Source organism: Halyomorpha halys, unplaced genomic scaffold (genome assembly GCF_000696795.3).
Source record: "Halyomorpha halys isolate HHAL.00 unplaced genomic scaffold, Hhal_1.1 Scaffold47.1, whole genome shotgun sequence".
Lineage (NCBI taxonomy): Eukaryota > Metazoa > Arthropoda > Insecta > Hemiptera > Pentatomidae > Halyomorpha > Halyomorpha halys.
The window spans coordinates 1,662,261-1,674,694 of NW_027114806.1; the positions used below are offsets into that span (position 1 = coordinate 1,662,261).

At 31.1% G+C, this 12,434-nt stretch overlaps 1 protein-coding gene across 3 annotated transcripts in view; it reads left to right on the forward strand.

Moving 5' to 3' along the window:
- The window catches only part of LOC106689618 (sperm microtubule inner protein 8), a 104,308-nt gene extending 93,120 nt beyond the window's left edge, over positions 1 to 11,188 (forward strand). For all 3 annotated transcript variants that reach the window (XM_024358657.1, XM_014434696.2, XM_014434705.2), the window contains exons 2-4: positions 1,267 to 1,405; positions 3,069 to 3,282; positions 10,972 to 11,188. In XM_024358657.1, the coding sequence (XP_024214425.1) occupies positions 1,267 to 1,405; positions 3,069 to 3,282; positions 10,972 to 11,164 (546 nt within the window). In that variant the 3' untranslated portion in view covers positions 11,165 to 11,188. The remainder of the gene's footprint in view (positions 1 to 1,266; positions 1,406 to 3,068; positions 3,283 to 10,971) is intronic.
- Positions 11,189 to 12,434: the final 1,246 nt, after the last annotated feature.

Sequence of the window (12,434 nt, forward strand, 5' to 3'; positions counted from 1 at the left end):
TATATATAATATGAATAATATCAATATTATATCTTTTTTAGAAATACGAACTATCTCAAAATAATAAAAAATACTAACTACAGCTGGTAATAAAATAAACATTATTGCTACAATTACTAGCAAATATTTATAATTAAAAATTCAAATGAACCAATACGGCACAAGAAGAATCAGGTGTGCATTACTTTGTAAGGAAGTATTTTATCTAGACCAATGCTTGTGTATGGAGGTGATTTGGTCAGAATCAAGCTCGACTGTCAGATTTTTATCTAAATAAGGGTACCAGCTTCATGAGGCTGGGCGGAACCCGGAGGGCTCTTGAATTCACAGAGCTAACTCATAGTTGCAGTGAAATTATATATAAATAATTATCTGCCACAGCCGGATTCGAATCCTGGTCCTCAGAGTAGAAGAGTACCTTACCACTGAGCTACCCACTCGTACAATATTTTTAGTTTTTTTTTATAGTATTCAGTACACGATTTTGTATATGTATTTCATATTTTCCTAGATCAATTTCATTTCTAATAACAAATGAATGTCATGGATTCCATTTTTTAATCGAAATTCATATGGTTTTTGTTCGATAAATAGTTTATTATACATATTTACTATAAGTAAGAGGTTTATTTCGGTAGTTTGTAAATATTTGGCTGAAAATACTTCTATCATTTGGGGAGACATGAGTTTCACATCGTATAATTTTTTTTTTAAAGAAGGCGGATCATACTTTATTCCGCAACAGTCCTCAATTTTACCAAAATGGACTTCTAATGTATTAAAAAAGAATATGGAAAACTCACTCATCAAATAAATTTTTTTCCAAATTAATGAAAATAATATATAAATAAAATAATTAATTTATTTTTTTGAAATCAACAAATACCAAAACGATAATTAAATGGCTATGCCAAAAATTACATTATAATAAACAATCAATTGCTAACATTTTTATATAGGTGGCCAGAATGTCCCAGGGCCATCTTCTTTTCTGATCCCTCTGAGAACTATCAGGAATAGATTGGAAGACAAGGATAGGATTTGCGTTAGTTTCCAGTTGATAGTCGATGGTTTGGTTTACATTATAAGCACAGGCAATATTTTCGTTCTATAACAAAGACAAAATTAGCATTGATTATTTTTGTAAAGAAATATTTTGTATTGTTAGATTTATTTATGAGAAATTAAATGAATTATCGAAACACAATTCGTATATGTCTGATCATAGCCATGAAAATGAGCATAACGTTAAACGTTTTTTTTTAGAATCAAAGAATAAAGATAGCCCAAGTCAAAAAAGGAATATACAACCCTAACTTACCCAGTTGGAGGACAATGTCAATGGATGACACCCTAGGAAAGTTGAGTGACGAACATGTCCGGACATCCATACCCGTCGGAGTTGGTAAGTACTAAAAGGATAAAAAATAGATCTATGTTTAAAGTATTTTTGTTGATTATTATTTCCTAATTTTTTTATATTTTATTTGATGATTGATTTAAATTTATAAAAAATGAAATCTTTAGAAACAATTATAATTCCACTCGAAATGTATTTTATAATTGATTCTTGTATGATTTCATTTAAGTTAATTTATTAATTTAGAAAATGAAATTAATTTCTATATGAACACAGTTATGTTATTTAAAACAGCACAAAGAATTTTTACAGTTTCCAGTTCAGTAACTTTTGAAATATTAAACTTATCTTTGTAACGGTTTGTATGGCAATCTTTTTTTATTATCTTGTGGATATTTTTTTTAGTATCTAATTAAAAAATAAAAAAAGTAATACCCCAAACAAAAATCATATCATCCCGTTTGATTCATAAACTTTTAATATGTCCTTCAAAACTATATCAAATTAATATAAATAATCATACAGCCAAGTAAAGGAAAAGTTAAATTATTTTTTAATTGTGAGGTGTTAATAGCTGAACGTAGATTGATGTGCGGAGAAGGGGTGCGGTCAGCAAAGAGACACAAATAAACAAAAGTTATTTATTATAGCCAACCTTTCGATCTGAATTTTAAACCTTCACCAGGGCTGAAAAACAAAACAATCTTATTTCAGAGAAATACAAAAATTTCTCAATCCTGATGAAAAAACAAATAACAACCAAACCTGAAAATATACATTACAAACAAATTAAGTAGATAGTAGTTGATAATAATAGAAGGTGAAATATAATATATGGTAGAGGTAACAATAATACAAAATTAATGAATAAAATTATTAAAAAGCAGACACTGTTCAATAAATAATTTTATCATTTACTTTAAAAGGGGTGACGGTAGCAGCGTGGTAACACCAGTCTGCCTAGGTTGCAACCCAAAGGTTGCGAGTTCGAGTCCACGGCCCTATCCGGGATTTTTTTTTTCAAGCTTATAATTATATAATACTCACTCCCAGCCCACTCCCGGGCATTTGTGAGGGCCGTTAGCTAATGGGTGGCACTCACAAAAATAGGCGTGGGAGGAACGAACCCATCCTATGAAAACCACATCCAAGAAACGCTCGATGTATTTCCTTAGTACATCTCGCGAGGCCATGGGCCTTCACGGTCTGTCGCGCCAACAATAATAATAATTATGTTAATAACTCTTATTTACTTGAACACTGTTTTTTTTATCATGAATCTTGTATAATTCTTAGCTCTACCATACTATAATCTATCTACCAAAAGTATCAACATACAATCTACTACTTAGTTTTTTTGTTATGTATATTTACAGGTTTGTTTATTATTATTTTATTATTTTTAATATTTCTCTGAAATACGATTGTCTCGTTTTGTTTTTCAGCCCTGATGAAGGCCTGAAATTCAAGTCGGCACAAATAAAAGAGTTTTGTTTATTTATTCATCTTGCTTACCGTACCCTAACCATCTTCTCCTCATATTTTTTTAAATAAATCTTGGCATGAACAGAAAAATACACCATTAATAATTTTAATTGATTCATATCGGCAAATAATTTAGTTCTACTTATTTGATGGATCTTTCGATTTTCACTTTTTTGTTATTAGTGAGTTTTTTGATTTTTTATTTGCAATATTTTTGCTTTAGATCTCCCAAAAGAGTTGTTCTATCAATACAATTCTTCTTCACACTACATTCCTAATTACGAGGTACTTCCGTTGTACTTCATGAAGTGGGAAGAAGACAAAATGGCAGAGACCTTATCCTTCCTGAACAATCCTCAACTGGAAGAGCGATGGAAAGAGTTCAAGAAGTATCTGCCGATGGGTATGCACAGGGTTGAGCACATCCCTCAAGTGAAGTAAGATATTTCAGATTCAAAACATTTTTTAACAATTAATCGTAGTCCTATAATAAGATTAGACATTTATTTTAAAAAAATATCTAATAATTTTGCCTACTCGCACGACTTCTTTTATATTAGTTGACCAATAAAATAATTTCCTATTGCATTTTCACTAATATTAGTCTGATAACGATTTTTTTTAATACTTCATTGATTGAGGAACATTAATACAAGACAGCAGTTTGGCATGTATTTGGCATTTGGCAATGGGTAAAGAGCTCTAAGTGTGCATTCACAGTATATAAAATGAAGAAAGCAATGAAACAAATAAATAATAAATAAAATAGAAATATAGCAATAAAAATAGATAAATAAAAATTCTGTAAAAAACAAGATTACGAAAATCTAAGACGCATTCTTACCTATTAAATTTTTAGTTTATATTATTGGAAAATTTAATCATCTGTCAAACAAGCATCCAGGATGGACCGAGAGATGTATAGATTATATATTCAATTAAATTAATAACCATTTTTATAGAAAGCTGACAAAAATACTTTTAAAACAAGGGTACAAACTTCCATACAGCATATTTTTGCAAAACCTGGTTCGATTTAAACAATTTTTTTTTCTAAAGAATTTAATTGTATTTCGGATGCTTATATGAGAATACTATTTTTCAGAAAAAAAAGAACTCTAAAACAGACGAGTATATCGGTTGAAAACTGCGTATCGAAAATTTGACCCAATTACTATAACCTAGCCTTTTTTTATCCTGTGCACAATAGCGAAGTTTTGATTTAAGTATTGAAACGAAATAATAGTGTACTCGCCTAACCGGAATCGAAAAGATGCAGGAAAGTAAAAATATGAGTACAAGGCCGTCATCTCTGCTAATACTAATCCGATTTATAAATTTTATTTAGAAAATTGTATTATCTTTCAAATAGACATGTATATAGTTTATCATCAAGTATATAATTATTAAGTTAAGCACAAATAACTTTATATTTTCATCATAACTTTTACTCTTGTTTTTTTCTCGAAGATTTATGTTGTAAAGTAGAAAACAAGTTTCATGAAAATTGTTAGAGCTATTTTGGCGCAATAGCTAACAGGTTTTTCCAACTATTGCGCACAGAGTGCCCGATTTGGCACATAGGAATCGTGGGCCTAAATCCTACAAAACAAAATAGCATTTACATTACACGTCAGTGGTTCAGTGAGTTCTAAAATCAATCCGTGGAAAACTGTACATAGTAAATTTGATTTCTGACTTCCTATGCCCATATTTATCCATAAACATGTTTCAATCAACTCGGTAAAAAGTATATATGTCATACATTAATTCTGTAGAAGTTTCTTGTATTAATGTCACACAAGTATATAAAATATATATAAGGAAAAAAAAAGGAAGAAATATTATTATTTATTTAATATATATTAAAAAATATTATATACCTCTAGATGACTGATGGGAAGTAAATTAGAAAGACATGGTCAGGGCTCCTATAAAAAACAGAAATAGTTTTCAACTATTTATATTTGTTTTTTATTTATTAAAAATAGTTTAACTATTTATAATAGAGTTAAAGAAAACCATATTTGTTCTTGACTGAAGCCTATATTCGGGGCTTTTCTTAACTATGTAGTTCTAATATTAAAAGATATAATTAATTTTCTAGGAATTATTTTAAAAGAATTATTGTTAAATTATTAAATCAGTAAGGAAAGTAAAAATCTATTGGAAACAATATCTGAGTAATAAATCTAAAATTATTTTACCTCTTCAGATTTTTTTTCGAAATAAATACTGGAACGAAGGTCAAGAGGTGCTTTTAAATCCTAGATATCACAGACAATGAAGAGAGGTGTTTAAGGATTAACGCTTTTCGCAATTTTATCATTCTAATTCACCTGAGCGAAGCAACGAGAATCGTCGCCTTTTTCATCTAGTATCAGAGTAAAACATTAATTTTATATAAATCGAAGAAGGGTGTTAAAAATTTATTACTTAACAATTTAACAAATAATTTTATATAAATCGAAGAAGGGTGTTAAAAATTTATTACTTAACAATTTAACGAAAGTAACATAACACTCATGTTCAATCTGATCATTTAGTATATACCAAAAAAAATCACTAGTGCTAAAAATTTGGGTTTTCTAAATCCTTTGAGACTGGCGAACTTTCCCAGTAACTCCAATTAACATCTAACGATCGGTCTAATTCTTTGATGAAAATATTTTACATGTACTTTTCTTTTTTCCGGTCTTTGATATATGACAATAATAATACTGGTGTATGCGGCTTGAAAATTGATTGTTTCTAGAGTTGCTAAGAGTGAATTAATCTTTTTTTAAAATTAATTTAACATTGAGAAACATGAATTTTACTACCACCTGCATATTTGCAAACTTTCAGTATTAGGTATTAAGTCAAAATAAGCTTATCAACTTTTAAACTTGTCCGGAAAAATAATTAATTGAAAAAAGTAATTTTATTTTGTGTTAAAAAAAATGAACAAACTTTCTGGGGTATTCATCTATCCTCAAGAACATTAATGCCGGTTCAAGCATATATTTAAAGTGAGAGAGCGCAAGGGTTAACGCAAAACAAAATATACCACAAATCACTCTCTACATAAATCTGTCTAGTGACGCCCGTCCAACCCCAAATCCAGTCCTGACACAATCCTCCCATCTACTTTTCGGTCAGCCCCAGTGTTAATTAACATTTTAGAGATCTTTTCGGTACCATGCCCTACGACTTTACACACCTATCTACTTCGGCGCTGACCAAAATATTATATGTAATGAAAATATCTTAAAATTTGATAATACATTAAATAGACCAATACCAAACTAGCATATAAATTTACTATGTAACATATTAATATTAATGAGTATAACATGGATAAAGTTTGGTGACAATGGATATGCCCTGCCACATGTTTTTTTGACATGGATATATAATTAGATCATTGATTGTATTTTTAACGAGTGAGATTTTAAATAGAGGATAAACGTACCATAAAAGTTGTTTGAAATAATTGAAATAATCACGGTAATTTTTCAATAGGTGAGTAAGTCATATTGATAAGTAAAATATAAATTTTGCGTAATGTAACAATTCAGTTGCGATCACTAGTGATATAAAATTTTTTATAAGTTGCAACTAACCTATTTTTCCGATGAAGATTTCTTCATTGTAATCCTAAAGCGGCATATCTAAAAATATTTTGGAGGACAATTTTTTAGATTATGATTACAGACTTAAGCCATAAGCTAATTTATATTTTTTGAACATAAATTAATCATCTTCTATTGTTAATTAGTTAGGTCACATATCGAGTTTTTGATACAGCGAAGGTAATAGAAAACCAAGTGAAAAAGCAACAAAACCGAGAGTAGCAAAATTTGCACATACTCCAATTTCACACTGCAATTTGGTTCTGACTATATAACCTTACACGCGAGGACTAGAAAGGAACAGTAGTCATTAGGGATCATATATTTGTCGTATTAGTTTGAAGTGCGACAGACTGATTCGTGCTTATACAAAATCATTAGGATATTATGTCGAAGGAGTACGTACAATAAAATGTATATGACGATACTTCTGTAAGCCATCATTCTTCCTTTCAGCGTATGGATTGACATATTTCTGTCAGGATCCTGTCCTTGCAAAATGATTTATGATGACAAAGAAATAATTAATCCACAGGACTTATATTTTATTTAAATTACTGTTGAAGTGATACATCTTATTTCGAGAATAACATGTATAGAGAATCAGTCGTTAACTGTTTAAAAAAACAGCGAAGCAAGGATTGGCGAAGTGAGATTGCTAGACTTTACCGAAAATAAAGAATAGAGTAGACCCAGTTAAGGTGGATCAACAGTTTAAAGAACAGGAAACCCACCTTCACGGCAAGAATTAGGATGTGTTTGCAATAAACCTGGAGCGAGGCTATTTATTGTATATCTTCATACCTATCTTCTCTTTACAACTGGAAGGGATTCGGTAGCAATGTGATAGCACTGATGCCAATTTCAGGAACATATTTTGTTCATGCTTTCCTAACGTCTTTGGAGGACCTCTTTCAGCGGTCTTCCCAGTATCGAACCACTTGCTCTAGTTATTTTACCTCGATATAAGATAAGGTCCTAAGAGCCGCAAATCAGCTAAATACATATATAATTTTCTTAAAGTACTCACTCTCTTTTGAAGTTGGATCCATTCTTCAATTGTGACTTCTTTAATGATCTTCCCTTTGTTGGGGTCTTTCATGGGGTCAAAAATCTCACTCAGAAATTTTCAGGAAGTTCTGCAAAGACTTTCATCTTTCAATAACAGCAATTTGAGAAAAAAACAGTTCCACTAAAACCTGCACCGCCAGGTTAACTTAGGAATTTACGAGACTTGCAGTTTTTCCTCTAGTCCTGATTCCAGAAACCACAGCACAGCAACTTAATGGTCCTTATTTCTGTTTACAGTGCTTATTCATTTCATGTAATTTTTCAACACTATCTTACCTGGAAGACAATTCTTGAAGAAAAAAATTCCTCACTTATTCAAGAAAAAGTAAATATCCCGAAGTTTACTTCTGAAGAACCTATGCGGAATCCACTAAAGACTTCATCTCACCCTTTATGCAAATAGAACCCGTAAATCTTTGGTTTAAAGGAGAAAATATTATTTTACATTATATCTAACTACCAACTGGTGCTCAGTCATTGCCAAACACAGATATAACTGCAAATGCCAGAAGTGATTCCAAATTGCAGCTGCGATGCGACACGGCGTTGCAGGCAGAATTTTTGTATAGTTGCAAAAATGTTGCGAAACAGGTTTGCATCATTTTAGAATCAAAAGCTTTGGAGACGAGACGTGGCTATTCGCGACTGTGTGCGATGGCCGAAGAAGTCGCGAGGTCAGAGGACGGCCTCGGGGCATCGGATCTGGCCGGAGATTGCAGGTCAATGGCCTTCCAGCTGCTAGTATGTAGATGTATCTCCTTACCTTAACACTGTCTCTACCGTATAAGCTATTATGTAAGGGTTATGGTGAGCCACTTATGCGAATCCAAAAACAATAGTTATATTGCTAAATTATATATTTAGCTTCTACTGTTGTATATAATAAATTTATTGGAGAAGGAAACGAGCCGCTTTTATATCACTTACGACTGCAAGTTGTCGAGAGCTTTATAGAAAGTTCCATTATCAGAGGATAATGTTAGTAAAACTATTAGAATAAACATAGATAATGTTATTAACTCAGTAATCCGTCTATTGATGGGACAACATCCCTGACAAGGTAATCCGTATTAAAATCCTATAATCTGCCTTTTATTTGAAAATGTTGTTAAGGGCGTGCCTGTAATAATTTTTTTTAGTATTTTTTAAATTATCACTGCCATTAATATCAAATAATGAAGCACTCAATATTTTAATTGAATGTTATTTCAATATGACATTATTTTTCTTTATAACCATGGTTATTAATATGGGCCTTACATGATTATTATGACAATTTAACTTTCTTGGTATTGTAAGAGGTTCAGTCTCTGACTTCTTACAATACTGTAATTATTTGGTAATTTTTAATAAAAAAATTTTTTTATTAACCTCATCATATTAACAAATAAATATAAATAGATTATTAAGAATAATTATAATAGTTATTTCATTTCAGAATGAAAGACAAAAGATTAACAAAAACAACTAATATTTAGAAAATTTATAAAATAAATAACTGACTTCATCATGAAAAACAAATTAAATAAAAAAATGAAATCTATACTGTTACAACCCCTGAGGGCGCAGTACTATAAGGGAGTACTGCTGTTAGACCAACGGTTGTGCAAGCAGGTGATTTAGTCAGATTCGACCGCCAGATTTTTGAGAATAGGGTTGACTCAAGGCTACATTGTAACATAAAACAATTGCTTGGAGTTAGTAGCATCGTGCCTTACCACAGTCCCAAAGCGCTCCCAAAAATAATAATAAAAAAAAAAAAAAGAGACTCCTTCCAGTAAAAGATCATTAAGTTTAAAAAAAGAGTTTATAGTAGAATGTCTACTAACCAGTTTTCGAGATGAAGTTAAATTTCCTACGTTGAAAGCCTTTGTTCCTTCAACTGCTGATAACAAGGAATGAAATTTCGTAAAACGTTATTTGATAAATTAACATATATTTTAATATATTAAAAAGGATATATGTAATTTTCATTAAATAATATATATCATGGAACGAATATTTAGCAATTTCTACAACAGGAAAACATAAAATACAAACTGACGTGAATGTGGGAAAATGAAGGACGTGTTGGTACACGATCAAGCAGGTGTTGCGTATCTTCCCGCACGAAAAATATCCTGTGTGATGTAAATAAAAAATGGGCTAGATTATAAAAGATTTTTTTTTAGTTTGAAAGCTTTTTTCTAGTTATTATACCACCAGTGTATACCCGCCTTCAGCGGACATTGTAATTAGTCTTATAATGCCATACGGCAAACAAAGATGTAATTTGTATTCTATATATATATATGTGTGTGTGTGTGTGTATTATATATTATTGTATTTAAATGAAAAATAAAGAGGTTTTGAAAATAAAATTAAAAAAAATAATTGGTAGCTGAGCCTCTTCTTTTTGCCAATTCCGGGCAACTACCTTTAGATTTCCACACTTTTCAAATAAAAGTGAGAATACCACATCTATCGGAATCACCCCAAAAGAAATATTTCCCGGTCTAGAAAGAAATAAAAGACCAGCCTTCCCATCGACTAGGCATGGTAAATAATAATCGAATTACATATAATATATCTGCAACAGAACTTGGCAATATCTTATGATGAAACCTCGATGCTACAATCCATAAAGTGTCAAAATTTCAGTACTTTGTGTACACGGCTGTGCAAGGAGATGATTTATCATGATCACATTCAACCACCAGGTTTATCCCTTATTAAAAGTACCCCTTTATTTAGATACTGTGTATGCCCCGTAAGCTCTCTCAAAACCACTGTGTTGACTCACAGCTAAAGAACAGAATAAATAATTATCTGCAATAGCCGGATTCAAAGTTCGACGATAGTAATACAGCGCCTTACAAAGTGAGCCACTCTGCTCCTGTTTCAAATGAAATAATTTAAAAACAAAAACTCATTATTTCTTAAAGTATTTTCTTTTCGAAATATAAAGATATTTAAAATTTAAAAAATAAATTACAACTTGATGGATCAGTATTTCATATTTGCACATTGTTTTTAAATTAAAAAAAATACTTCAAAATATTTTACAAAAAATACATTATCTGAACAAATTAAATACTAGGTAATTTACAAATACACTATAATATTTTTCCACACAAGTGACAAAGAATGACAAAACTTTATGAACCTATTTCTTTACAGCCTTTTATATTTCAGTCGCAATTAGATTCACGACTTAACGCTGAATCTGTTTTAAAGTACCCTAATAATTTGCGAATCAATATCTTCACATTGTTTTCATACTTCTTTTATAAATTATCAAACTTTAATAGCATAATCTTGTTGTCAGCGGTAAGCACGGATCTTAGGTTCTTCTTCATCTTTCGGATATACATACGCTAAGGCGCGCGCACACACACATTATTATTATTCTTTAATCTCCAAAGAATTTTTATAAAATATCCATATTGTTCGTTTGTGCAGGGATTTCCATTATATGAATTATCAAGTGCGCTACCAGAGACCAGAAGCAAGAAACTGTTTCAAGCAATACCCAATCAAAGATCGTGGAGTTCGGGCCATGCCGCAGCCGATAAAATCGAAAGAATCGCCCAAAAAAGAAGAAGAGACAGACGAAACAGAAGACTGTGTAAAATCAGTTTGTGTAATGAAATAGAAAAAAATATTTCCATAATTTGAATACTTGTTTGAATTCATTCATTGAATATCATAGTTTATCCTGATTGTCACTGTTAATGGAGATAAGTATAGGAAGACATACATTTGAACAGGTACAGAGGTTGAAGTATTTAGGTCTCACGTAACTAGAAAATACGAAATTGATGAGGAAATAAACACGAGGTTAAAGGTGTAAAATGCTTGTCATTTTTCAATTCGAAATTTCTTAAACGCAATTTGTGTTCAGGAACTTAAAATTTAAATTATAAAACTTGGGCTTACCCCTGTCAAACAGATCCGCTACCTTGGACTACATTTGGACAAGCGATTAACCTGGAATCCTCACACCAGACTGAAAAAACAGGAAAACTGCACGTCGACTATTACGGCACTTACTAGACTAACGGTCTAAACTTCCAACAAATTACAAAAGACTGATCTACATGACTGTAATAAGGCCAATCTGGACATATGGAGTTGAGCTTTGGGGCTCCACTAAACCTTCGAATTCCTCTCGTATTCAACCCTTACAATCCAAAATCCTTCGTAAAATCCTCAATGCTCCTTACTTTGTCACAAATAAAATCATACATAAAGAAATTAATGTTCCCTATGTAACCGATCTAGCCCGAACCAGATATCACTCCTTCCATTATAAACTCTCTAACTTGGGAGTTCTATCAATGGGTTGATTCCCCACATGTTTATATCATGTCACTATCTCACCTACAGCAAATTTACTTGTTGTATATATGTTATACAGTTGTAATTAACAATAAATAAATAATTAAAAAAAAAATTAAAAAACCTATTAGCCTTCCAACTGTTATTTACGAATACAAAACGTGACCTCTTACATTAAGAGAAGAACAGTGCCCTAAAGATTATAACAATATAGTGCTACGTAAAAAATAATTTGACCTGCTTGATTGCAAGTTTTGTAAATTCTAATTTTTAACTTTTTCGATAGAACGCGCGAGCTAAATATTTTCGAAATTAAAAAAAAAACAAGAATTTTCCACCTTCAACCTCGCTTCTATTTCTTCATCAATTTCGTTTTTTTTCTAGTTACCGTAGAACCTAAATACTTAAACCTATCTTTCTGTTCAAGCGTATTTCCTCCTGTACCTATATCATACATCATCCTGTACCTTCTATAACCGAAATTGCTCGCGTTTCTATTGCTAACCATATATTTTGTTTTATCCGTATCTATTTCAAGACCTAGTTCCTTACTGGAGTTTATTAACGCGGCTGTATTTACTTCT